Raw genomic sequence first — 27544 nt, forward strand, 5'->3', positions numbered from 1 at the left:
TTACATGTGCATAGTATATATTTATTATGTATTTAATAAAACACACACACATGCATGTATATATTTAAGAAAAATATGTTGATTTTATATATATATATAATTATAAATTAGATGAATATAAATACATGCAAACATTTTCTAAATATGTACATTCATGTGTATTTATACAATAAATATACACAGTACACACATATAACAAAACTTCTAGATGCGATTAACTGTCTTTATTCATTTGACAAAACTAAATTTAAAGAAATAAAAACTGCTTTACTGTGGAATTCATTTTAGTTCATGCAGAAGAATATTAGAAAGACATAAATCAGTGATCACATAATACTCATTTTTGGGTGAAGTACTCCTTTATAGTAGCAGGCAATGTCCGTGCGCCTTGGGTCAGAGTTCATCTTTCTCCTCTCCAACAGAGCATGTGACACCGGTGCCCTTTAACCCACAGTATCCTTTAGGCACTTTGTGCAGGTATTGCTGGTGATAGTCTTCAGCGTAGTAAAATTCAGTGTGCTCTCGGATCTCGGTGGTGATCTCACCCAGGCCTTTCTTAGTCAGAGCCTATCAGAAAAACAAAACGGAAACGGACTCAGAGAAAGAGATGGCAAATGACAGCACATTGTGATATGAAGAGGATAAATGTGATCACCGTCTAGGGAGAAGCAACTCATTTTGAACTGAAACTCTTTCTTGTGCATGTGATGTTAAAGCCAGACAGAGCGCCCAAAACTGTTTCAAAGGGACACGAATGAAGTTCTGTCTCCCCCTAGGGGCCGCATCCGTAAACTCCAGCAGAAAAGACTTTAGATGCTACTATTACGAACAGAGAGAACAAAACACCTTTGAACATCAATCGCAGTATTTCTAAAAGCTCGCATGTAGACCCGAGGGAGGTGTCTCTGCAACAGAAGGAAAGAAAGGAGAGCATTTATGCGTAGCCTCTGAGCAATCGCAACTGTCCTTTTTGAAACGCATGTAGTTTCAGGTCTCGGCCACTAGGTGGTGACAGAAGTCTGCTTCAGCCGCGTGTGATTTCACGTCTAACAAAAGAGGCTGCTCGCGCATCACAGCACCAGGAGATGCATGCATGCAGCATGGACAGCAGAAAAAACAGATACCTATACAACAACAACATGAAGCCAACGTTTCGCATTTGTTTTTGTTTTTTTGTTATGCCCCTGTTATCAGTATATTTAAAAAGCAAAAAAGACGAGAATTACCTTATAGGGTTATTACATGGTTAAACAATCTACACTGAACAGGAAGACGAACACACAAAGAACATTTAGCCAGGTGTGCATAAAAAGAGAACCTGATAAGCAGAGCATACAAAAACAAACAACAATGCAAATTATGATTACATTATACATATTATATTATACGCATTATAATACATTATTACATTATATAATTTTGTAATAAGCACACAAATAGTTACTATTACAAAATATTATAAATAAGACTCTGAAACCTTTTTACATTAAAAATCTATATATACATATAAAGAGATTTTTTTCAGAGCACGTAGGTTTTCTTAAACGCAAATAAAAACAACCCTTTAATTTTCTTTTCTAATTTTAAATGTTCATTGTTTTTGCCATGTCTGTATTGGAAGGTCAAGCGCAAGTCTAAACTATTGGCTTGAAGGGGTGAGCAGAAATGAAACTCCATATAGCTGAGCCATGTTTGTCATCCTTTAAACTTGTTTTAAATAGTGTGCATTAAAAGGGGAGGAAGTACGATTTTGTGAAAAATTTTGATGTGTGTGTGGAGAAAGCTGGAGCTGTCAAAGCTCAGTGGTCTGTGTCTTTCTGGTGGAGGAGAACATTTCTGTGGACAGTCAAGCAAAGAGAGACAGAAAGAGAGAGAGAGACAGAGAAACAAGGCAAAGAGAGAGAGATATTACATAAGCATTTGCATATCTGAATATGCTTCATGTGACTCTGATGACTCAACTAATGTCACTAAGTGTTCCTGCATCTGCAAAGACACACACACACACACACACACACACACACACACACACACACGTATGTTATCATTAGTCTAACCATATTGTTGTATGTTGTGATACAAGAATTCCTTTTTCTATCAGATGTAATTCCATTTATATTTCCCTGTAAGCACACTCACCTTATATATTAGACTATTTATACACACACTGTGTACATTTTAACTGCAACAGCTTGGCCTACTTTTAACATAACAGCATAAATAATAAATATTAATGCAGTTCTTTCTATGAACTAAAAAGCAATACTTCAAAATACCTAAAACGGTGATACAGTTTTAGCTTAGCTACAGCATCAAAATCTCAACTAAAAGCTACAGCATCTTCCACATATTAGAAGCTGTATAGTTCTGCTGCACCAACAGAAAAGCATGTGTAGGTGTGTGTGTGTGTATATATATATATATATATATATATATATATATATATATATATATGTGTGTGTGTGTGTGTGTGTGTGTGTGTGAGTGAGTGTGTGCGAGATTGACTTTAGTCCAAACATACAAGAAGGCGGCATAAAAAATAAGGTGCATACGCCAAGGCTGATCTTTGCACGTTCTGTGCATTTATTGCTCATTTCCACACATACTTAGTTTGCATGTAAGCACAAGTGTACGTGCATAAGATATAGTCAGGAATCCATTTTGTCATCCTTGGCTGTTCCTGCATTTTGTGAGAGGGAATAAGGCAGCAGAGGGTCATGTGACCTGTGAGAGGAGACAGATCAAAGTGTGAGAGCATGAGCGTCTATGTGTGTGAGATTACATGACGTGGAACAGAGAGAGACTTCGTTTTCAGACGGAGCGCTTTTGGAAACCGGAGCTATAGGCAACATTCGCAAATAACATTTTGCATTGAGGCCCGTTAATGATTAGATGGTCATGATGAGAATCAGCTAACATGCTTAAAATGATCAAAATCCACATTCTCTTCTGTGGCTCTACAGCACATTGGGTTTCTGTTTTCCTTTTATTAGTCTGTCAAACGCAATTATAAAAACTACCACAAAATGACATCTCAGAATGATACAGGATATTAGCAGATTTTAGCAGAATGAAATTAGAAACTATTAGAAAATCTATTAGAACTATTAGAAGAAGATAACATTACAATAAGTCATTTTAAAACAAGACTTGTGAATACTACATCTAAATAGTCTATTCTCTTTTAAATACTGCTTTTCATGTAAATTTGTTACATTTTACAAAATGTCGTAGATATTGGAAATAATATAGAAGCATTTAATTGAACACAAGATGAAAAATATAAAAACGTCAACACATTTTGACATTCACATCACATTTGTGTATTAACTTTTTCTAAAAAAAAAAAAAAAAGTAATCTCTCAACATTATTTAATCTGGGTCACGAAGAGATGAATCTCAACCTCCCAAAACATAACCACAAAAAATGAATAAATAAAATTTTGATGTCTGCAGCATAACACAGTAGATAAACAAAGAAAATTCATAAACTTCCATTCAAATCCCCAAAATAACTCCTGGGAGAAAGTGCTTCACTGCAGCAGAATTGTACCTCTACTCTATCTTCCTGCGCCTCGCTCCCTTTCACTACTGAATAAAAACTCTTTGATGTTCTGCAAATTCCTACATTTTATTACAGCACCCCTCCCCTCCTCAGCCACAGCGCTTAAAAGAGCGTTTCTTCCTCTCCCACTCCCGCGTTTCCTTCTCCCTGACTGCCCTCACTGATGGCAGAGTTTTGGGAGACTCTGTTGGAGTGCAACTCTCAGTGGGTGCTAATAATTCATTTCCCGTCTGCGTGTGATGTCGGTGTCTGATTCATCACCTGAATTTGACCCGATGGAAGTGTCCTCAAAAAGGCCTCATCAATCTCTTCGCGCTCATCACGTTTGTCTTTCATTTCAGTGTCCCTCTTCAAATTCTCACTCTCCGCTGCCAGACAATCAGCTGTGCTTTTCCCTAGTATGACACGCATCCGCTCCTCTGTATTTTAACAAGACTCCGGACTAACATGTCTAATCTCATCACGCCTGCTTATGTAACCAAGCCGTTCTTCGAAACCACTTCAGATTCGCTCTGCCCTCAGAGAGGCTATGAAGGCTATGAAGTCTGGGAGATGTGATGGCCTTTTAATAAACATATTTCAAATAGATTTCATGCGATCGGGAGCAATTCGTACTATGTAAAAAAAAAACCCCATAAAAACACTCCAGATAAAATTTATGCTAACCCTTTACAATTAGGCTCATTAGATAACATGGATTAGTTAACTAAAAATGCACAATACAGCATTTATTAAACTAATTTCAGCATTTACTAATGATTTATTAAATATTAGAATTTGTGCTTGCTAACATCAGTTAATGCACTGCGAGCTATCATGAAATAACAACGAATGATTGTATTTTTATTAACTAACACTGACAAAGATTAATACAATAATAAATGTATTGTTCATTGTTTGTTTGTGTTTGTGTTAGTAACAAATGGCACCTTATTGTTACCAAATCACCAGTATTAGTTCTCAAATCAATAAATCAATCATTTAAAGCAGTAAGAATGGATTAAATTGATCTTAAGTGACAGTAAATACATTCATAATGTTACAAAAGATTTCTATTTTGAATAACCACAGTTGTTTTGAACTTTCTATTCATTGAGGAAATCAGCAGCACAGGTCCATATAAAAATTCAATATAATTGAAATAATTAGATTGGTTATTTAACCACCAGAATGATTACATGCGACACTGAAGGCTGCTGAAAATTCAGCTTTGCTATCACAGGCATGCGTTCCATTATAATTTATTAATTTATATTTATTAATTTTTATTTTGCTGTTCATACTGAATGCTGATTTTTTTTAAATCAAATACATGGATCAACTTTTATTTATTTTAAAAATGTGATTTCTTTTATTTTATATAAAATGTATTAATTTTTTTTCCTTAATAGTGCTCCCGGCCCAGTTTAACCCCTGCTGACATGCAGTCTGTGGGGTGCAACCCCTTCTGCCTCACTATATCTGTGTGTGTAGATTTCAGCTCGTGGGGTCATTGGGGCCATCAACAGCACGTCCGTTTCGGTCCCCTGATCTGATTGCGTCCCTTTAACCACAGCTGCCTCCCGCAAGCTTGACCTTTCACCTTAATGCGCACAAGGCCAAGGCCAATAGGGGTCACCTAACCTCCCTGCCCACGCCTCATTCACCTCACTCCCAAATCACATCTGAGCCCTAGAAGCAAGACCGATGACATGAAGAGCAAAGGGTTACCGCAGTCATGGTTACCCAAGCTTCTGCATCTCACAAAACAAAGCATCATCACGCTAGTTTGACAGTCCAGCCATCCAGATGAGCTGCGTTCATGAGCATCCACAAGCGCATCTCTCTGACAAGTGTGGGCGGTCAGCGTTGACAGTGGACAGTAATAACGGAAAAGAGAGCTTCTGGAAATGGGATGGGGCAAAAAGAAAATCAGTGGATTGCAACCATGGTTACATTTTCTGAACTAAATGGAATTACTCATTTATGTTCATTACTGCTCAAAATGTTGGGGTCTGTATGTTTGTTGAAAGAACTTCACAAAGGCTGCATTTATTTGATCGAAAATACAATAAAAATACTTCAGTGCGTTGGTACAATCTGTATTGTTAAAAGCCCTATATAAATAAAGTGATTGACTGTAAAACAACTATTTAAAATGTTTATTTTAGTAGATTTAGTTTATTCAAGTGATGGCAAAGCTGAATTATCAGGAGGTATTACTTCAGTCTTCAGACATCATTCTAACATGTAGATTGTGTGCTTAATATCATCAGTGCTAAAAACTGTACTGAAAATAGCGTTTTTTCAAAAATAGAAAGATTATAAATGTCTTTACTATAACTTTTGATCAGTTTAACGCAATCTAGATAAATATACATATTAATTTTAATTTACTGGCCCTAAACTTTTGAATTGCAGTGTATCCTTATTTCCCTCTAACACATTTGACTTACATATACATATATACATATATATACATATATACATATATATACACACACACACACACACATATATATACATATATACATATATACACACACACACACACACATATATATATATATATATATATATATATATATATATATATATATATATATATATATATATATATATATATATATATATATATATATATATATATATATATATATAGCCTAAAAATACAAAAACGCCTTGTAAACGAATTATTTTGAACTAAAAACACTAAAGTATATATATATTTCCTCATTTAGATTAGCTAAATAACATTTTATCAATCATAAGTAATATGTGTTTAGATACTGTACCTCCTGGTACTTTTGCCTGCTTCTCATGGCCAGCTCTTGCTGTTCTGGGCTGTAGGTGTAGATGGCAGAACGATACTGTGTGCCATGATCATTCCCTTGTGCCATTCCTAAAAAACACACAGACATATATAAAAATGCATTAGAGTCCTTTAAAAAAACTCACACCCCAGAAATTTGCAGCCCTGTCACTGTATACATCAATCTTTTTAATGATGTTTCTATTATTAGCGAGCAACATCCCATTCTGTTCTGATATTGCTGCAAAAATGGATAGAAAATATAAACAAAATGGCAGTCTTTAAATAATTTGCTCCTTGTTAACATATGGAGGCATGTTTTCCAGTGTTCCCTTGTTATTTTCCTCCACAGTGAATTTACTGTCTCTCTTCTATCTGTCTGCAGGACTGGATGTCGGCCATCTTGCCATGAGCTCTCCACCGCGCAGTGCCTTCTGTAGCCCTCTCTTCAAAGGCCAAAATACTGCATTCTGATTGGCTGATCCTACAAAGTGCCAAAGAGACAGTCACTGACCTTCCCTGTGACCCTGAGGCCTGAGTGTCATCACAGCCACCAAACACATCACACAGCCAAGTTATACTGGAAAATGTTTCTAGAAAGAAATTTGGATTTGGACACTTAACGGTTGCCACCGCACAGGCAGAATACCAAACATTTACTATCTGCAAGCACACGATGCAGGAACTTTTTTTTACACTAGTGGATCAAAGTCAGTTAACACAGCTATACTATTAACTAACTATAGACATGACCTACCTACGTTCAGCAATCAGTGTCCATATATTTTTAGTTTACATTTTAAAAAAGTATATATTATTATTCAAAAATGTGGAATTTGTAAATTATTTTAATTATTTTGAAATTTATTATAGACACAGCAAAAATATTAATATTGTGAATTTGAATACATGTGATGACAAAGCTGAATTTCCAATGTCGTATTACTCCTGAGAAAATGCTGATTTGGTGCTCAATAAACATTTCTTAATATTATGGATGTTAAAACTACTGTGCTGCTTACTATTTTTGTAAAAAAAACTAAAAAAAAAAACATGACACGTTTTGATTCTTTAACGAATAAATAGAAAGTTGAACATTTATATGACACTGAAATTATTTAAAACATTATGGATGCATTTACTGACACCTCTGATGAAATTATTTGCTGAATAATATTTATATAATTTATATAATTACAACTAATGCATTTAGTTTCTGTAAGCTAATATATTTAAAACAAAACAAAAAGTACTATTTGTTTAAAAAACAATCAAACAAAAAAATTGAAAAATGATAACCTTCTTAGTTAAGATATTTTATTACATTTAGTAATGCCATTAAGACATATTCGGATGTGGATTAAGTGGCCAAATACTTTTTAGGGTAACTGTATATCAAAACTCTTAAAATCTATCAGGTCTCATATGAGTAAAAAAAAAAAAAAAAAAAAAAAAAAAAAAAACGATGAGCACTCAGTGTACTCCACCCGAGATAGAGGAGCACTTCTTTTTTCAGCCTCCATCACGGTTCTTAGTTATTATTGATGATCCTCCCTGTTCGAGCTGAATAATACACAGAATCGCTCCTCTCAACACACAAACGGCGCACATGAAGCGAGAGTGGAGAACGCTGCAGATGTGTCGTCAGCACACAAACAGGGCGAGAGCACAGAGCCGGGCAGAAGCTGACTCCAGAAATGTCACACACAGTCTCTCTCTCACTCTCTCTCTCTCTCTCCATAACATGGCTCTCCCGCAGGAAACTATTTCTGTTAATGCAGAGGTCAAGAAGAGTCACTCTTTGCTTTAGATGGAGGGAAGAAAGGAAAGATTTACTATGTCTATCTGTGAGTGAATAAGCTGTACACGTACGTGAAAGCACACACACAGCATCATCCAGACAGATACCAATCCTATAAGGCTGCTTTGACCGATCCAGAAATTTCAAATATCAGCACTTATGTGGCTTTCATGGTGGGTTGAGGAAGGAGGAGGAAAAAAAAAAAAAAAAAAAAAGACTGGAAGGGTGAATGAAATGGATAAGATGAAAATCACATTTATTAGTGTTCAGGTTTTTACTTTTTTACTCAACCTTACTTTCTACTTTGTAGAACACAAATAAATTGATGAAAGGTCACCAAAACTGTGTTGTTATAAATAATAAAATCCTTAAATACAAAATCTGTCACTTTTTATGTTCAATACTGGCTAATACTGCATATCTAATCAATCTTTGTTGTCTTGTAAAGGCATTTTTTAAAACACTATAATTTAATAGCAAATATAAATATAACCGTCAGCAAATCTTTAAAACAGCATCAACTTTTTTATACCAAATATTATTTTGTTAGATTTTTGATTACTTTAAGCATGTAAAATGGTGGATTTAACTTATTATTTTAACATTTTAATATTGGCCATTCAGCAGTTACCATCAGTACATGAATCAAACTTATTGGTGCTCTTTTTTTTTTTGAGTTGTATCCAACCTGTGGTTTCTACAAACTATCGTATAGAAAATATTTTACAACAATTCTTGTAAAAGAAAAAAAGTATACAACATTCACAGAAAAAAAAAAAAAAAAAAAAAAAAGAGACATACCTTTTCAAAAGGTACACATTTATATCCAAAAGGTGCATATTCGTACCTTAAAGATATATTTGTAACTAAAAGGTACAAAAAAAAAAAATAGCTGGTACTGCCCTGGTGACAGCTTTTTTCCCTGCAGAGTGAACAAAACAGGTTTGAAACAACATGAGAGTGAGGAAATCATGACGTTTATTTTAAGGTAAAATATCCCTTTAAATTTAAATAAATAAGATAAAACAGAGCTCTCTCAGTGTATTTCAAAAGCTACATTTTCATGTGACACACTGATTTCATGTGACACTCCAATTCTTAGCCTGTTTGGTTTATTGCTTTGCTCACAAACTCCGTGGCTTGCGCTTCTGTGACTGTAGTTCCTCTCAGTGTCAGTGGACAAAAACAACTTCTAAACACTGAAGAGGCTAAAATGTATGCCGACAAGAAGACACACAAATTGACTTGCCTGTAAGGTATTTGTATTTGATAAAGGAAGTTCAGCTATTGTTTTGGGGTCTAAGTTGATGGAGTGTGTCCACCTTTTATGTTTGTGAAGGTGCACGTGCGATGCTTTAGTGAGCTTGTGTATGTTTGTGAATTTGAGTGTGTATGATGCAGGGAGTGTACGTGTGTGAGGGGTTGTTCAGAGCACTGTTGTGTGTGCCCTGTGGGTACGGTGAAGCAGTGTGCGTGCGAGAGCAGCCAACTAAGAGGAATGGTGCAGAGCTGGGTCTATTTTTACACCTCTTATGTAACACACATACACACACACAAGCTCACAACCTCATTCTTTTGCGCGCGCACGCACACACAAATTCTTACACTCACCTTACAAATAAAAACAATGTTTAAATTTGCTGTAAATGTAATATGGTTTGTATACGTGTGTTTATTTTTAGTATGTATCAGCTAGCATTTCACGGATGGAAAAGGATAATTTAACAGTTTTATACTATGAATAGTGCTTGTTCACTCTCATTTTTCTCGCAGAAGAGACATAATATAAATGACTGTAAAACTAGATCACTAATCTGTGTACACGATCATAAATCGTTGCTCTTGGTATTCAGGCCTGATGGCAACAATTTTTAAAACAAAACTAGTGTTGAAACCATGGCACAATGGGTAATGCAAATGCTTATGACAGTAAGAGACATTGTGCGGGCAAGGATGCGGATTTGAATCCAGATCTCAGTCCTGTTCTCCCTCCATACATTTTCTGTCCCGCCATTCATTGTACTATAACTTTAAAGCATACAGATTATATTTAAGATGGCACATCGATGGTACATCTTTGTAGCTTATTAACCCTTAAAGGGTTCATACGAATGTAATGATATATTTTAATATCTGTTAGTACCTTTTGAAGAGGAACCTGTACTTTTTATGAAAAATACAGTAATATTACAATGGTTATATTTTAAAAATGAATGCAATTTAAAATAAGTTTTCTATTTCTAGTTATATATTTAAAGACGTAATTTATTCCTTTGATGGCAAAGCTGAATTTTAAGCAGCCATTACTCCAGTCTTCAGTGTCACACGATCATTCAGACGTCATTCTAATATGCTGATTTGATGGTAAATTTATTATCATCAATACTGGAAGCTCTTGCGCTGCATAATATTTTGCACATTTTGTTCAGTATTCTCTGATGAACAGATTCCTTCTGATCAGTGTATTAAATCCTTGCTGAATAAACGTTTTTTTTTATTTCAAAATAAAAAAATAAAATTTAAAAAAGAGAAATAAATGACAAAGCTCTGGCTTTAAGTTTTTAGTATACGTAAAATAAAAAATAATGGCCTGGTTACAGACAGAGCTTAGACTAAGCCAGGATTAGTCCATAGTTCAATTAGGACATTTAAGTAATTTTTATAAACATACTTACAGAAAAACAACTGAGGTGCATCGAGATAAAACAAAGGCATTTAAAATCAGTTTAAAGATCAGTCAACGCAAGTTTATTTCAGTTTAAATAAAGACTTCCATTTTAATCTAGGACTACGCTTAAGCATCATCTGTAAAACAAGGGTTAAAATACAGAGTGCACCTTCAACAAAGCATTTAAATTCGTGCTTTGCTGGAAAAATAAGCTCAGTTTCTTTATTTCCTCAACAAACCAAATGTTTTTCACCAGCATATCCACCCCCTTTTCATCAAAAAGAAGCATTTCTTTAACCGTTTCGCATCTAGTCTCCATAAATGACCTCTGTCGGCCCCTCCCCCTACAGCTGATTGACAAACTGTAATGAGCCCCCCTCATTCGAGAGGGACAGGGGTCAAGGTCACCCCCCGAGAGGCACGTGCCCATTGCAGACTGAACCCCAAAAAGACAAGGGGGGGATCTTAATTTAGAAGCAGCCTTTTCTTTTTGTCCCATTTGGTGGCTTGTGCACAAAATGGTGTTCGTGAACCCAATAACCTTTGTTTTTCAACGACAAATCAAGAGTGTTGCCGAGCAATTATGGAGATCCCCCAAACAGTTTGGGTACTTAATTAGCTTGTGCATCGATGTTTAGCTTTTCAAGGCCGAATATACACAGCAAAGGTGTCAGTCAAACCGAAAGCAGGTGGAAAACTGGATTTAACGTTTACGGGCCTAGGAGATTCAGGATCAACCGCTACGTTTGAAATACTCGACGAGCGTCTGCGTCAGCCATCTTGTCTCTCCCCCATGAAGCCTGCGTTAATGCATCTCTCTGACGCAGCAGCTACATAAATACTGCAAATCAAGAAAAAAACATGACACGATAAAAGATGAAAGTGGCAAGACAGAAAAATGAGGACAAAGGAGGAGAGAAACCCGCCCTCTTGCCTTTCATTGTTAGTGGAACGAGGGAGCGCGGGATGGCGGAACGAAGAAAGTGACTAAGAGATAAAAGCGGAGGGTAAGAATGAGGAGTCACTGCGGAAATGCTGATGGGATGATGGTGAGGGGGAGCGAGGGATGAAGGAGAGAAGGAGCCAGGGATGGGGGAGGAGAGGAGAGGAGAACAGAGAAGATAAGATGTTGTTATCCTGTAGACAGACTGAGAGCCCTGGGGTCCGCTGGGAATGGGGAGGGAAGGAGGGGGGTCTTTCTTAAACAAGGAAGTAACAAACTGCTGAGGCGATCAAGCGTACGTGTGCGCGTTTTTCTCGTGTGTGTGCCCTGCTCTGCACTTCTCCACTCTACGGTTTGCCACAGGCGATAGAATTGTTACACTAGCTTCAGTCATTTCCTGTTCGTCAAATCCATCCAGGAACCCAATTTTCTCCACTCGTCTCTCACCACCCTCGGCTTCCTGTACTATCTTTGTCAGCACAGCCAAAGATGAAGCATGACGGCAAGAAATACACCCTATATTTTTAGAAAACGAGCGTAGGGTATAGGGAAGCTACAGCACGTTTGCAATACCATGACCTGAAGACTCTGCCAGAGCAAGTGTTGCTGGGTATGAGACGGGGGTACGAAGAATAGCGTGCTGGGAGCGTTTGATTGGCTGTGGATGTTGCTATCCCAACCGTGATTGGACGATTCGGAAATCATGCTGCTGAAAGCAGAACCCTTTGAACTGTGAGACAGCAGCTGAATACACAGGTCTCTGTGCACGACGGAAACAAGTGTGCACGTATGTAGCCTATGGAGCCTTACACACTTGCGGTTTCATACTGTACTTACCCGTGATTCAAAGCAATGACGAACACACACGTGCACAGACTCAAAGCTGATTCGGCGTGAGCGTTCGGGTACGGACAAATGGAGTGTGCGTTAAACATGCATGGATGAACAGCCTACAGAGACGTTCCCGATTCTCGGTAGCCAATCGCAGCGCAGCGGCCTGCGCCAAAAAACACAATCTGACGCTTCTGTCACGCACATGGGCCATGCTCTTCCTCATGCTTCTCTACCCAAACTCCTGCAGGGTCATGAAACACAACCTAAAAATGCCAAACGGGACAAAGAGGAACAAGTTTTGCTTTAGTAAATGCTGAAATGTTGCTTAAATCTTACTTAATGTACATTTAAAATATCAGTACAGGTGAGAAAGCTTCATACATTCAGAACAAATGTACGTGTGTGAGATGGGGCCCACTTAGGATATATGGGGGAATTTCAAAAGTGTGAATTTTTTTTTTAGTGGAATCAAATCCTAAAAAGTCTTTTCAATTTTTTTTATTATTTTAGTCATGACAAGCTCAAATATTATAATATATAAAATATTTTATTGGGTAAATGTTGCTCCCACATCAGAACTGATACTTTTCAAAGAACCACCGTTTCAACAACACATTTACAGACAATTACAGTCAGACTTCAGATTGTCTGTTCTGATCATTAAGTCTGTTCTGGCTCTCTTATCATACATTATTTGTTTATATTTTTTAGCATGTATGTTTGTTTCTCAGTGATAATTTATTATAATATAAAATTCTTGCTTGCAATCTATACTCTATGTGTAAAACACTTTTTTTAAATTAAGTGTCAGTTAAAAAATACCTCAGCTTTTAAAAACGTGTCTAGAGACCGCTGCTTTGTGTTCCATTGTATTGCACCCTGTCTACCCGTTTTCTAACGCAAGAATAAATCTTATGCAAACACCCCCTAAGAAACACATCAGATCAGGTTGGGTAGACATCATCCTAAGTCAGTCTAATTATACAAAACATAAAATGTTTACCTAAAAGATTCACAGTATCATTATTTATTTGATCCAAATCCATATTTTGTATTCTGTGAAACACAAAAGAAAATATTTTGACAAAATGACAGTCAATATTGTTTGAACTCCCCAACATCCTTCAAAATATCTTCTTTTGTGTTCTGCAGAGTAAATGATGACAGACTTTATGATCAGCTAGTCAATCAGTTGTTTAGACAACCCACAGACAAGTCAATTTTCAAAATATATATCTGCACATACCTTACATTCTTATAGGTAAAAGAAAACCAAGCAAGTTAAATGTTTAATCACATTTGAAGGCCATTTATGACAACTAACCCTGGCTCCTATGAGTAATTTTCTGCTCTTTACTTTCTGGGGCATTCTGGCTGACAGGGTGATGGTGTCCCGGGCGACTTTTTAAAGTTCAGACACCTCCAGAACATGATGTGAATTAGAGAGCTGGGACAGAACCAAACACGCAGGTTAATCATGTCAGCTCAAACCAATGATTTGAAAGATTCAAAGAAAACCACTCTGCAATCCTTAAACCATGCTCTGAATCAGGTTTTAGGGGCGTGTTGTCAACTGGCAGATATACAGACATGCATTACTGATCCCCAAAGGGAATTTGCACACATTCCAAGAGGAAAACATACGAACAAGATTACTGAACGAACCATAGACGTCATATAAAGTATTAAAGCAGAGACTGTAGTACCACAGTCCAGCTGACGAAGGAGAGCTGAAGAGTTTTGTTTGTGCGCTTCAGGTCCTCAGGGTCAGGCTTTATGAATGTTTCAGAGGAGTGTCTCTTCCTCTCTTCTCTCTCTGTTTCAGGGTGACTGAACACAGAGAGCCAAACAACAGCTTCATGCTGTAGCCACACTGTTACATCAGACCGATATACAGACAGACGGATGGACTGAAGACAGTCAGAATGATGAACAGAGACAGACAGACAGACAGGCAGACAGACAGACAGACAGAAGGATAGATAGACAGATAGACATAGATAGACAGATAGATAGATAGATAGATAGATAGATAGATAGATAGATAGATAGATAGATAGATAGATAGATAGATAGATAGATGAACGGAGACAGAAGGATACATAGATAGAATGGTAGATAGATAGCTAGATAGATGAACAGAGACAGATAGAAAAATTACAGAAACAGAAGGATAGACAGAAGGACAGATAGACAGATAGATAGATAGCTAGATAGATAGACAGATAAATAGATAGCTAGATAGATAGACAGATGGACAGAAACAGAAGGATAGATAGATAGACAGATAGACAGACAGACAGACAGACAGATGAACAGAGAGAGATGGGCAGTTGGAATGACAAAATAAAAACAGATAATACAGATAAACACAGATAAACAGCAAATAACAAGCAGAAGAATAGTAATACTGACTAGACAGACTGACTAACTGATAGACAGTTGGAATGAGAGACAGACAGACATATTAAATTTTTCTGTCATTTTTCTTCTGAGTTTCTTATGCTTAGTGCTGGAGACAGCAAGGTTGATTTATTCTCAGATGAGGACCTGGAGGACAGCACCAATGGCAAATATCAGCTGTGTGTTCAGTATTGGTTCTGTTTCTAGTGGACTGGAGGAATAGGTGACGCTTACACTAATGCACACACATACGCGATGTCTCTTTTTCTCTCATGGCTGAATTGGTCTCAGACACATTAACATAGCCTGTCTGAGGCTGTTCCAATTCCCGCGAGATCATCCTGACCATCCAGCACACACACACGCACAGGGCAGCGTGAACACACAGATGCAGCCGTGTTCTAACCTCATGAGGCTGTTTGCTTTTGGGCCATTGCATCTCGCACCCAGGGGTCTTTCTATGGACATCTGTGTGAGTGCATGTGTGTAGATGTGAGGAAATAGGTGTGTTTGTTTACCTTGAGTAGGGTCATGGCTTTCCCAGAAGACTTTGAGAAGTTTCTCTAAGCTGATGTCCTTAGGAGAGAAGACCACTCGCACTACTTCCGTGTGTCCTGTTAAACCTAGAGAGAACAGCATAAAATTGTTCAAAATATGTAAATATAGTTAAACAACAACAACAACAACAATAATAATAATAATAATTAGTATTATATATATGACTAATTTCATAAATATAGCAATATCAAAAAAATGCTGTTCCTTTAAACATTCTATTCATGAAAGAATACAAAAAAATGCTTTTTGATTTCTGAAGGATTGTATCACACTGAAGATTTGTTGTTGCTTTCACATGAATAAAGTACATTTTAAAATATAAATCACAATTTTTTTAATTATAATAGTATTTTACAGCATTACTGTTTTACTGTATTTTTGATCAACTAAATGCAAGTCTTCAAGAATGACTCCTTACAACAAATTAAAAACCTACTAATTGTAGTTGAAGTGTATGTGTTTGTCTGTTTGACGTGGTTGAAGATGAAGATAAATTGAACTTTATGAGATGCATCCTGGGATGTTAGAACTTATACAGGAGTAGAGCCCACAAAGGCCTAAACATGTGAAATGGTTTTATAAAGAAATTCTGGAACAATTTCAGTCACAAAACACAGGCACAATTTAAAATTATATACAAAACTACCTTTAAGCATAAACTTTAAGATGGTTGTCAGATCATAAGAACCATTCAGTCAAATCTGTCCAAACTTTTAACTGGTTCTCAAATACGAAATCTTTCGTCTCTAAAATTGTATCTGCATATGCGTTTGCTACTCTTACAAATAACAAAGCCTGTCTAGATATTAACCCCAACACCCTATGCAATTCTGACAGCCGCAAGTCTTCTCCACACTACACACTTAAAAGAGCCTCTGTGTTTGTGTGTTTGGAGAGAGCAAACCCTCTGCAGAGCTGCAGTCAGAACCTTCTCACTGGGACCAGTTCAGAAACTGCAACATCACAGCTGCATCCCTCCCTCCATCTCATCTCTTCTGAACTGTCTGGCTACAAGTAGGTCATACAGAGGAAGGGGGAAGGGCTGCGGATCTGGGAGAGAGCAGTGCACTCTGGGTAGTTCACTGCAGATGAAGGGAATGTTTTGGTGAAGGCTGCAGCGAAGCACTAATCTGGGTAACAGTGAAGCTGCTCTAGTGTTTGTGACTTGTGACGGTTGGGAAAAGTGCCATCGGATACCTCTTTGATATGGGAGGTGAACAAGGATGTAGCGGCGAAAAGGAAGTGGGGAAAATTTGGGCATTTGTCTACATGCATGCATACCTGGTATTTTGCTGCATTGGCTGTGTTTGTGTTGCTGGGACTAACCTGAACACACTTCATGGTAGGCAGGGTTAGGTGAGAAGCCCCCAGCATAGCCCACTTGTGTAGAAAACACACCAGAAATCTTCCAAAAGCGCCTCTCTGCTCCCCAAAAACAGCCCATTCCTGAACAGAGAGATAAATCAATCGACACAGACAGAAATTTTAACAGAATTTCCTTTTTGCTTCTTCCATAAAGCCCTTCCTAACTATGTCAGCCTGATTAATGTATTTTTACATATTACAAAAATTAAATTTAGACACTGTTGATACTTTGTGACCCTCTCGATACAAAATCTCTAAGCAAATCTACACAAAACAAGACATACCCATAATTTGAAAAGTAATCAATATAAATAATATATTTGCAATCTCATTATTTTTTAATTTCATCTAACTGCATACAGTATCCATCTAGATATTTTTTGTGCATGTTAGTCTACTACATATCAATCTCAACTGGAATCAACAGTAAGCTCTTGATGCTTTGTGTGAAACGGCCTTCATGTTTGGGATCTTTTGAGAAATTTGTGGCCTGCGTGGAGCAAAAAAGTTAGAAAGTTTGTTTTGAAAGAAAAAAACAACCTTGTATTCAAGCAAGGATACATTAACAAAAAATTCATGTCAAATAAATGTTAAACTTTCCATCTGAAAGAATTCTGAAAAAATATGTAGCATGGTTTACACAAAACACAACTGATATAACACAAAATTTTTATTAAGATATGTTTCCTTAAACACCAAAACCATTTAAAAATATCACTATTTTAATTGATTTTTGATCAAATGCATCCTTGGTGAGCAATTTCAGTTAGGCTACTAGGTAGTTGTCTAGACAGCTCACTAGGTCTTGGAACAGAACTACTATTTAGACTGGATAACAATATTCAGATTTTAACACAATTAAGACAGTACTCTGATTAACATGAATTAAGATTAAGATAATTAACTGATTAATTATTTTTGATTACCCTTCTTCAGTCATACTCTAAGTAAACACTAATCAATTAAGAATGGAATTTTCCTATTTTAGTCACATTATTGAAGTGCAGTAGACATGTACACACCTTAATCATATTATTCAACTGTATTTTGCAACAGTATACACACACACACACACACACACACACACAGTGGTCAACTATTTGGCAGAAAAACTAAAGATCATGGCTTCAACAATGCCATTGATTGTTTGCATGTATAACATAATAAATAATTGGCTGCATTTGAAGCTTTTGTAAAATTAAAAATGAAACCAAAACCGGACATGGCACCATAAGGAAGTGGAAAAAGGTCGATATGTTGGAATGTGAAATTCTGCAGGGGTTGTCTGAAAGCATTGCGTGGGGACATAATGACATGTGCCATTAATCGATCTATGTACTATAACATGTAAAATAAGAAACTGAAAGGAATATTATAAAAACATAATTGTAGTTTTGTCTTATTCTGAATAAGGTAAGTAATTAGATTACTAATGTCCATGTACACACAGTCATTGACTGATTCATTTAAATTACTTTTTAGACATTTTTATTGGCACTCAAAAACAAGAAGTCAAGAGATGGAGAAATAGATGGGAACAGGCTGGACTCCAACCCAGGTCTCCCATGGGCCACCACAAGTGGTACTTTAGGAAGCAATAGGTTATTTGTACTTAAGGAAGTGCAGAATACAATCTTCTTCAAACTCACCAAACATGATCATCTCCATGCCATCAGGAAATGGCTCCACTGTGGGGTTCCCATTTGTGGCGTGCTTTGCTGCAGAAACAGAGAAAGATAGCAGTATAAATGTTCCGTAATAATGAGGTGCACGTATGCACGAGGTGGCGCTGTTCCAGATGGTGGGACTGTCAGACTTGGTTCTGTGGCAAGGATTACTGCAGATTTGCCTGGTCTGCTCAGGCTAAGCTGAATCAGTGCTGCTGTTTCTGCAGTGGGAGACACTTAGCAGATTACACTGCTGAACCTCCCCCCACCCAACACACACACACACACACACACACACACACACCTCTAAACCATCCAGAGAAGGTCACAAACCATGAGTGACGCGAATGCATCGGAAGGAGACAACATCAGTTCTTTCAAAGCCCTGTGGAACAACCTGCAGTGGATTAGGCCACAAGGGCGAAAAAGGATGGACAAACAAAATGTTTCCCGAGTTGGATGGATGAGGCCAACTGTGCCATACTGGAATTAGAGCAGTAAAGAGGAAGAGAAAAGGGGCACAGATGTGGGAAGGATTAGAGCTAAGAAGACTGAAGTGATTTACCACCTAAATCTCCAGGCAGCAAAGGATAGTGGTTTACACACAGTGCACTAATATTAGCATATGGATGAAGAAATGTGTCATGGCCCCACAAACAAATACACACAATAGTGCATTTAGGGCAATCTGCACCCCATTCACCCTTTAATCTCCCTAAAGTTTAAACTATATACGATAAAGACCTTAATACTGAAAATCTGTCCATTACCAATTGCAAAAGCTTGGTCTGAAAGTTAGCATAGCGTAGCAAAGTATTAAACTTTGGCATGTAACATATCCCGCACTTCTTGTGCTTTAATCATGCATGATACTGTGCCTGAAATCTTAGGAGTGGTGTGCTATTACTTTTTAAGCCATCAGCAATTCGATTTTTTCTTGACAGACATAAATGGACTCACACTGAAAGAGGGGCTTGAAACATATCTAGAAACTACAATATAATAGAGACTTGGAGATGGGCGCTTTTGACTTAGGATAGTAATTAAAAAGCAATAGTGATAGCCTTTTGCAAGCAAAGGCATGTCTCATTTTGTTCAGAATACATTGAATCTATGGATATAAAAATTCTAACTAGTTGGCTGGTTGTCTAAATCACTAGTCGACTAAATGGAGTTTCTGAATAATTTGGCAGGCTTTGTATTCATATGACCCCAATCAAATTTTTTATTCATAGGTTTTTGCATTCAAAAACAGCTACATATCATACAATGGAAAGTAGCAAAATGAATCATTTTAAATTAAAAAATATATTTAAAGACAGGCCCTGTTTACATATGGCATTAAGGTGACCGATCACAAGTAGATGATGCTAAATTCAAGTGTAAAAGGCATCAAAAATGTATTGTGGTGGATGAAAATGCATTCAACCGGATTGTTTTTCTAGTTTAGATGCTCATGTGGTCAAACAAGCTGGAACAGCCACAAAAGACTTAATCAGCTGCAAAACACAGACTGCTTTTTAAAATGCTTCATTCCCCAATCACTTGTAATCACATAACTTGTGTTTGTTTAGTCAACAGTATTTGTGACATAGAGTGAAGAAATAAGAGGGAAATCTCAAGGAAAACCAAACAGCACTGGTCACAGGAAGAGCATTTGGAACTCTTAAAAACAGTTTAAGCTTCGGCTGACCACTTGTGATTGGATCACTGAAATCACATCTTAATACCAGGTGAAAACAAGGCCACTGTCTTAAAAATGCAACACTTATGACAAGACGCTCAAGTAAAAAAAGCACAGTTAGGTGTGACGCAATAGACAAAGACGTATTGCGGTTTGTTACAGCAGTGCTTTAAAGGAACTTTAAAGTAGCAAAAACTCCCAGAGAGGCTTTTATCGTTCAGATATTGTTCTAACTAAAATAAAATAAACCCCTACATACACCAATCTCACTAGCCAGATGTCAGGCAACTAGTTGGCTCACAGAATTGTATTATTCACACATAGGCACTGTGAAGAGTATGCAGGTCAGATTGAAAGCGCGAAAAGCATTTGGTCGAAATTTTAACCTGTTTTGCACATTAAGCACATTTAACAACAAGAACGTTGCTTAACATACAAGGAAATGAGATGACAAGCAAACAACTGAGAGACAAAGACAAGGAGGCAGACAAAAGCCTTGCTACTAAATCAAGATAAAAAGAGCAGCTTGTTTTGTCACCTTGACAAGCAAAGCTTTCTTTATTCTTGTCGGGGTGACGACTTGTGCATCACACACACATACACACCTTTGCAGTCACATTTGCCAAATCTCACAATGTTCGAACGGACCACCTGGCACTGACCTGCCAGCCAAGCATACAATTATGCCATTTCTAATTTCTGCGAGGGAGGATCTGAAAGGAAAAGGGGGGGAAAAACACATTTTCCAAATAAAGAAGGTGAGAAATGGAGGACAAATGAATATTCGGAGTGAGTGATGAAGACAGGAATGGGCAGAGGAATAAAAGAGAGGGACGCGCAACAGATTAGAGAAGCGGAAATGTGGATCGGCACGTTTTTTTGTCTTTCATTCCTTCGTGCCTTTTGGCAGCAGATGAACACACAGCCGCTACATCCAGTGAAGAGTGAAAAAATAACGTAACAAACAAACTGGAATAAAGTGAACCTGGCCAAGAACACGCCAACACAACCAACATCCACAAAAGCTCTGGCACCACAAACCTAGTGTTTTCTCTCTCTCTACCACTCTCCAACCTCCTCCCTTCACCTTCCCATAATGCCTTTCTCTCTCTCTCTCCCTGTTCTATCTATCTCTCTCTCACACACTCACACACCAACCACAGCAGTGGGTATTTCTCCCGAGGAGCTCTGGCATGGGTCCAGGAGGTGCCAGTCTGCCTCCTTTAACAGTGCCCTGTGACTGTGCCAAAAGACGCCTTCGCCAATACCACAACACCTTACCAACCGCTCCGCCGAAAAAAGGACAGTGAAGACAAAAGGGAAAAAAGAGGAAAAAAGAAAGTGAGGCAAAGGAAGGCGGGTGAGCTTGACAAAGGAACCAGAAGAGGACTTTTTATGGAGCGGCGAGATTGGTAAAAGGACTTTTCTTCTCCAAAACTTTGGCATAAATGGACCTAATTGGGGGGTGAATTGTGTTCCGGCAAACAGAAGAAAAAGCAGTAGCCTTGATAAATATCAGAAAACGCGCAGAATCGCAACACTACTCCTCAGGGTATTGCATGTTTTCTCTGCAAATTTAATTGGAAGTATGCTCGTCCATTATCATGGCACTGGAATGAGCCTTTACAATCCTCAACACAACAACTTTAACCTGGCGTTAACCTGGACTATTTCAGCACGCTTTTCTGTTGTCAATGTTGCCAACACTTTTAAGACTTGAGGATTACACAACTGTAAAATGTACCCTCTATAATATGAGTATATAAATCAATTGTGATAGGTTGGATGCATATCACTGGTGTTGGGTTCAGACAACTTCAGACAATACAGAATAGTTTGGAACCAATTGAAAATCATTTCACTACTTGTAATCCAATTATAAACACACCTAGCAGGGTGAAATATGGATTCACTTGATTCCATAACCAACTAACCATATTGTCTTGAAGGTAAAATGTGTATCTTGCTTCAAGCGGGACGATAAAAACAAATCTACTGTGGAAAAAAGGTCTATACTACATGGAGGCCTACCTGCTGTGTTTATGACTCTGAACACGAAGGAAAAATCAAAGCAATCTCAGTATGAAAGTGTCTTAAACCAACCAGTTTTCACGTTCTTGTTAAACATTGCACATTCAAGGCCGTTTCTGTTGGACTGCACCAACACCACCTCATACTGGGTCAACTTGAATCAGCTGAGACACTGGAGTCACCGACAAGTTCAAGTGCCTGTATGTCCCCTGGAGGCGACTGCTGATGCATTCATACCATACTTTCTATTCAAACCTGTATCCAAGCAACCATTTCCGGTTGCTATGGTGAAGGCTGGCCCCCCTCATTGCTACAGTTTGCAAGATAGTGCACGTAATCTGTGGAACACCTCCAGCATTCTGATGCCCGACACAAAACATAAGCTAACACAGTTACAAAACATACATACACATACAACAAAAAAATTGTTTTCAGGCCCTAAGCAAAGAAATATCAACTTTACGAATGATTTTATGATGAAAAAGACGGGTTTTACACAACAGTTGTATAAAATGTTCAAAGGCGCAATGATTAACATGGCTTTGCTCAGATTGAAGACACAAACGAGTGCATAATATAGATTTGTCTTAAAAAAAAAAAAAAAAAAAACCCAGAAAGCTCATGGCTAGTAGTTTGAAATCTCAGCTACTAACTCAAAGGTTACGGTTTCAATCTCAGGAAGGGAAAGCTCAGGATCTGGAGAGCTACTTTGATTACAGTTTTACTCGTGCCCTTGAGCAAAGCTCTTAACTACAACCTGTTCAAGGCAGGCTGAGCCTCCTATTTGTGTATTCCATGTAGCTTTGGATAAAAAGCATCTGCTAAATACTTCTGTGCGGGGGGTGATGGAAAACCAATAGCAGTCACCAACTCACTTTTTTTCAAAACTTTTTCTTCTTCAAGGTCAGATGAAATTGCTCTTTAAATGGCAATGAGGTAGAATGTGCATCATTTCGGAGGATATGCACACAGTGAAAGAATACTTTCCCCAAATAAGGATTTAAATGACAAGTAATGCTAATCACAAGTCTGACAAGCCTGAACATAACTAAAATTACCCAAATTATTAATTAATTTAAATTTATTTTAAAGTTATTACAATAGGGCTGGAGGTGAAATGCAATTTTCGTAGATAAACCAATAAAAAAGTTTTTTTTTTTTTAATTTTATGTGACAAAAGTGGAATAAAACAGCACTACTCATTTGAACTGTACCACATGGATCATTTATCCACTTGGGTCAAAGTTCGTAACTCTTGTGCAAGCTTACTAGGATGGATGTGTTTACTTATGAGTCTCGGTCACATGAACACTAAACAGTGCAGTGAGATGCAATGTGAAGTGCATGAGTTCGGTAAACAATACAAATGACAAGTTTAAATCCAAATGAAACAGCACTGACAAACAGCAGAAACATGGTGTACAATGATATGGTCAAAAGACTTTTCAATCTACAAATACCCATCATTTTCCATGAATTTACTGTAGTAACACTATAGTATTTGGGCAGAAATTTGGGATATTCATATCAAATTATATTATGTTATCAATGTAGACATGTATTAAATGTATTAAAGCAGTAATGGAATATAATTATTGTTTTACGTGATTAAGCTATAGCAACTGTGACCAAAGGTTTTAAACAGTCAGATTCATTACATTAAAAAATTCAGTTTGTTACCATTTTTACAGACGTCACTACTACCGTCAACTCAAGCTACTGTCAAATTTGTAGAAGAGAAAAAAAAATGGTTCATACTGCAGCCTGCAATGCAAACTGTCACCCAAACAAAAAGCTGTTTCATGATTTGAAAATATGATATATTGCAACTAGGAAAAGATTTTTCTACCAAGATATTTATTTTGTTAAAGAAAAAATGGTGGGCAAAGTGTAAACAAACAAAACCACAATTAACTATCTGGTTTCTAAAACTTTCCTTTAGAAGTCTGCCTTTAAACTAGAAAGAAAGAAAGATTTTGAATTTATTGTGATAATTATAAGTAATATCAGATGTGAAAAAAAATATATTGTGAATTTTTTTTTTTGGCCATATTGGCCAGCCATAATCACAATAATAAACATCTATCTAGCTATCCTGAAGCTGCTCTGCTCTCATAGTAAAATGCAAAAAAAGGAAAAGTAGAAATAAAGTTTTTAATAAGATCTGCATGCGACCGCTGTGCACAGAACATCAACATCTAATGAAATGCATATTTGGATACATCGCATTTAAACAGACTGTTAATAAAGACATTTAAATAAAGAGGCGTGACTTTGGCGATGACATCAGTACATTTTCTCAGGCAGTTCTGGGCCGAAATTGTGCCAGCATGGCAACAGCAGGTAAGGTTTGATCATCCTCCCCAAAACCCTGTTCCACCCCCCATGGATGCAGAGGCCCGGAAGCTTCCGCCATGCCGTGACAGCGAGCTGCTTCGACAGAAGGGCCGGGAATGCATGACGGGGGCGGAGCTTTCATGCGCATAATGCACAGATGGGCCCCTGGACACTGCTAGGGCACTAGAACTCCCAGGATGCACCAGGCCAGCAAAACTGTCATGGTTATATCTGAAGGCACAGAATCACCTGGTTGTTTGCTGGTGATTTACATACATTTATTTATTTATTTATTTAAAGTAGGGAACACCACAACCATTTTGGAAGGGCAGGGTGATAGCAGCCAACTGGGCCTAGTTTTACTCTAAAAAGAAAAGAACTCAGTCCTGCCAAGTAAGCCAAGGACTGATGCATTTTTTATGATCCTTTTCGTCTAACCATAGCAGACATGTAAAAGAAGTGAATGTGGGCTTCGCTAGTACACTAAATGTTCTAGTCCTGAATGCTTGTCCTCATCAGAGCATCCCAGGCTAATGATAGAAACATTTTACATCACTGAGAATCACTCTGACCACCCAAAACCATTTCAGTCTTTTTTATGTCCCCGACTTATCATTATTATGGCATTTATAATGTCATTTATGAGAGAAGTTTGCTAGAATATAACACTTTAGAGAAGACTATTATGATGCTCCCTTTTTTACACAGTCATTGTAAGTCTGTAATGTTATTATTATTTCAAATACAAAAACAACTCACAAGAGTTGCGAAATTAATACTGTTGTAGTCCAAATAAATAACATATACCTAGATTCTACTTTCAAGCAATATTTAATACTAATACATATCTAATACTAATCCAAGTTTTGACAATTATTGGAGGTTTACTAGGCTTTTAAGCCGTTAAGTCCAAAAGCCTGTTCTGTTATGACAAGAAAGTTTCAAAGTCCAAAACACACTGAATTGTAGAAATTATCAAATAAATTAGCCTTTACAAAACCACAGAGCTTTGAAGCTTCTTACATCGTATAAATTAGGTTTATTCAATCACTATGATGCAAAAGTGCCATTTTGCCGGTATTCCGGTATCCATGTTTTTTGTTTGAATGCGGAAGTTGTCGTCTACATAACCGTCCCGATTTCCCGGATGTAATGTGGCATGCGAGAGTTTATTCTATGAGAAACGCACTAGTGTCAAATCAAGCTGCTTTAACTTCAGTGTCCCTTGACACTTTACGAGAGACAGACTTTACCTGCCACGACCATTTTCTCCTCCCTGCCCTTCAGAGAGCGCTCTTTGGTGGGCAAAAAGCTCTTGTTTGCCATACTGAGCTGAGCGACGGTCACGCGCAGACCGAGCTGCAGGACGATGGGAATGAGGATGACGACGGCCGCGTGCGCTCCCGCTTGCAGAAATAAACATGTCCGCGCGAGCGCCATGGCGCTGGAGGAGGAGTGAGGGGACGGCCTCGCCCACCTCATGAATATTCATCAAGTGCTGGGGGACTTCGCCAGATGAATATTAACTAGCCAGAGGTTAATGTGACTTTGCCACAAAAGCCTCCCGTGCGGTATGTGCGGGTAAGAAATTAAATTAAAATAAATATCCACATTAAGATAGCAGTTCGGCATGCAAATGAGCTTCCAGCACCCCCGTCACTACAGCAAAACTGAGCATCTGTGTACTGTCGTAGAGGAGCGCGGCTGCATACATTAAAATTAGCATCTGGAATCCATTCATCATGATTATTGCTATTTCTGTGCATGTAAATACTTGCATTATTTCCTCCCGATGGCGGTGGCTTTATTCAGTGACAAGTGTCAAAATAAAAGGCACTGCCACTAAACCCAGTCAAAAAGATGCGCTGCCTTCCTTAAACGCCGAATTCCTCATTTAATTTAAGATAGCGCCGTGAAAATAGCAGACATTTCGTCAGTTCAGGACATCATCTAACATTAAATTCACTGTATATGTAGGCATGTACTGATGCTGCGCTTCACACTTCAAGTCGAATCTATTCGCTGCACTGAAATATTAAACAAGGTTAACGCAGACCACCAGCGATCCACAGAATCCTATAAACTTTACTTTAGGTTTCTCAGCGAGTGTGGCTTTCTTTTGTGTGTTTGGATTTTCAGATATTCCTAGACAGCTCACTGTTCATTTCAACCATAGCGCAAGGTAGATAGATACATATATTGTGTAAGCATTGCATCATAAAAAAAGAGAGGAATTATTAATGTTTTTAAAAGCAAAAAGACAAAAAAGCTGACTTTCTTTTGTTGTAATTTGTTTTTTTCACTTTTAAAATTGCAGCCTCTTATCTGAGAGACGGAGTAGGTTTGGTGTCACCTGTAGAGGTGTTAAGGGCAGAAAGAGAGGCTTTGAAATTGCTTTGCAAATGAGATATAATTACCAAATGCATGCTGACTAGAGCAGCAGTGCTAAAATAAAAACAAAACCTGAGGAGCAAATCACTGGTTCATGGAAGCTGTGAGATGCCGTGAAACATCTCTCTCTCTCTCTCTCTCTCTCTCTCTCTCTCTCTCTCTCTCTCTCTCTCTATATCTATATATATATATATATATATATATATATATATATATATATATATATATATATATATATAAAACATTTACAATTCACCCCAAAATCACGTTAGCCTGAATCTTGTCTGTACGCAAAAATCAAGCACTGTCTACTACAATACAAATATGATGTTGGATTTTGAGAGGACAACAGGGAAATTACTTTTTTACTGGAAGAAACGTTTTTTATGGATTATGGGCTATTTTAATGATGAATTTGTTTCTTATTAACATGCAGCTTTAGGAGTTGTGTGAAATACTTTTGGTGTTTTATTAGATGTTCAGACTCATTCTGATGGCACCCATTC

General features: G+C 37.5%; 1 protein-coding gene across 2 annotated transcripts; it reads right to left on the minus strand.

The window, feature by feature from the left end:
• Positions 1 to 209: 209 nt before the first annotated feature.
• si:ch1073-358c10.1 (peptide methionine sulfoxide reductase MsrA) lies at positions 210 to 26144 on the minus strand. 2 transcript variants are annotated; one of them, XM_043263171.1, is made up of 6 exons: positions 25901 to 26144; positions 18578 to 18646; positions 16890 to 17009; positions 15524 to 15628; positions 6340 to 6446; positions 210 to 567 (listed from the first exon to the last, which is right to left on the minus strand). In XM_043263171.1, the coding sequence occupies exons 1-6, from the start codon at positions 26127 to 26129 to the stop codon at positions 394 to 396; spliced, it is 804 nt and encodes a 267-aa protein (XP_043119106.1). In that variant the 5' UTR covers positions 26130 to 26144; the 3' UTR covers positions 210 to 393. The 2 variants fall into 2 exon arrangements, with proteins under 2 accessions (XP_043119106.1, XP_043119107.1); XM_043263172.1 differs by lacking the exon at positions 210 to 567 and adding an exon at positions 3564 to 5448 and having other exon boundaries at positions 25901 to 26112.
• Positions 26145 to 27544: the final 1400 nt, after the last annotated feature.

The sequence above is a fragment of the Puntigrus tetrazona genome, chromosome 17 (genome assembly GCF_018831695.1).
Source record: "Puntigrus tetrazona isolate hp1 chromosome 17, ASM1883169v1, whole genome shotgun sequence".
Classification (NCBI taxonomy): Eukaryota; Metazoa; Chordata; class Actinopteri; order Cypriniformes; family Cyprinidae; genus Puntigrus; species Puntigrus tetrazona.

Coding starts and splice junctions, on each gene's coding strand:
- si:ch1073-358c10.1 (XM_043263171.1), bottom strand. CDS start 26,129: ATGAGGTGGGCGAGGCCGTCCCCTCACTCCTCCTCCAGCGCCATGGCG. Junction 18,647..25,900: donor GGAGAAAATGGTCGTGGCAG/GTAAAGTCTGTC, acceptor CTGTTTCTGCAG/CAAAGCACGCCACAAATGGG. Junction 15,629..16,889: donor CTACCATGAAGTGTGTTCAG/GTTAGTCCCAGC, acceptor TGTTCTCTCTAG/GTTTAACAGGACACACGGAA.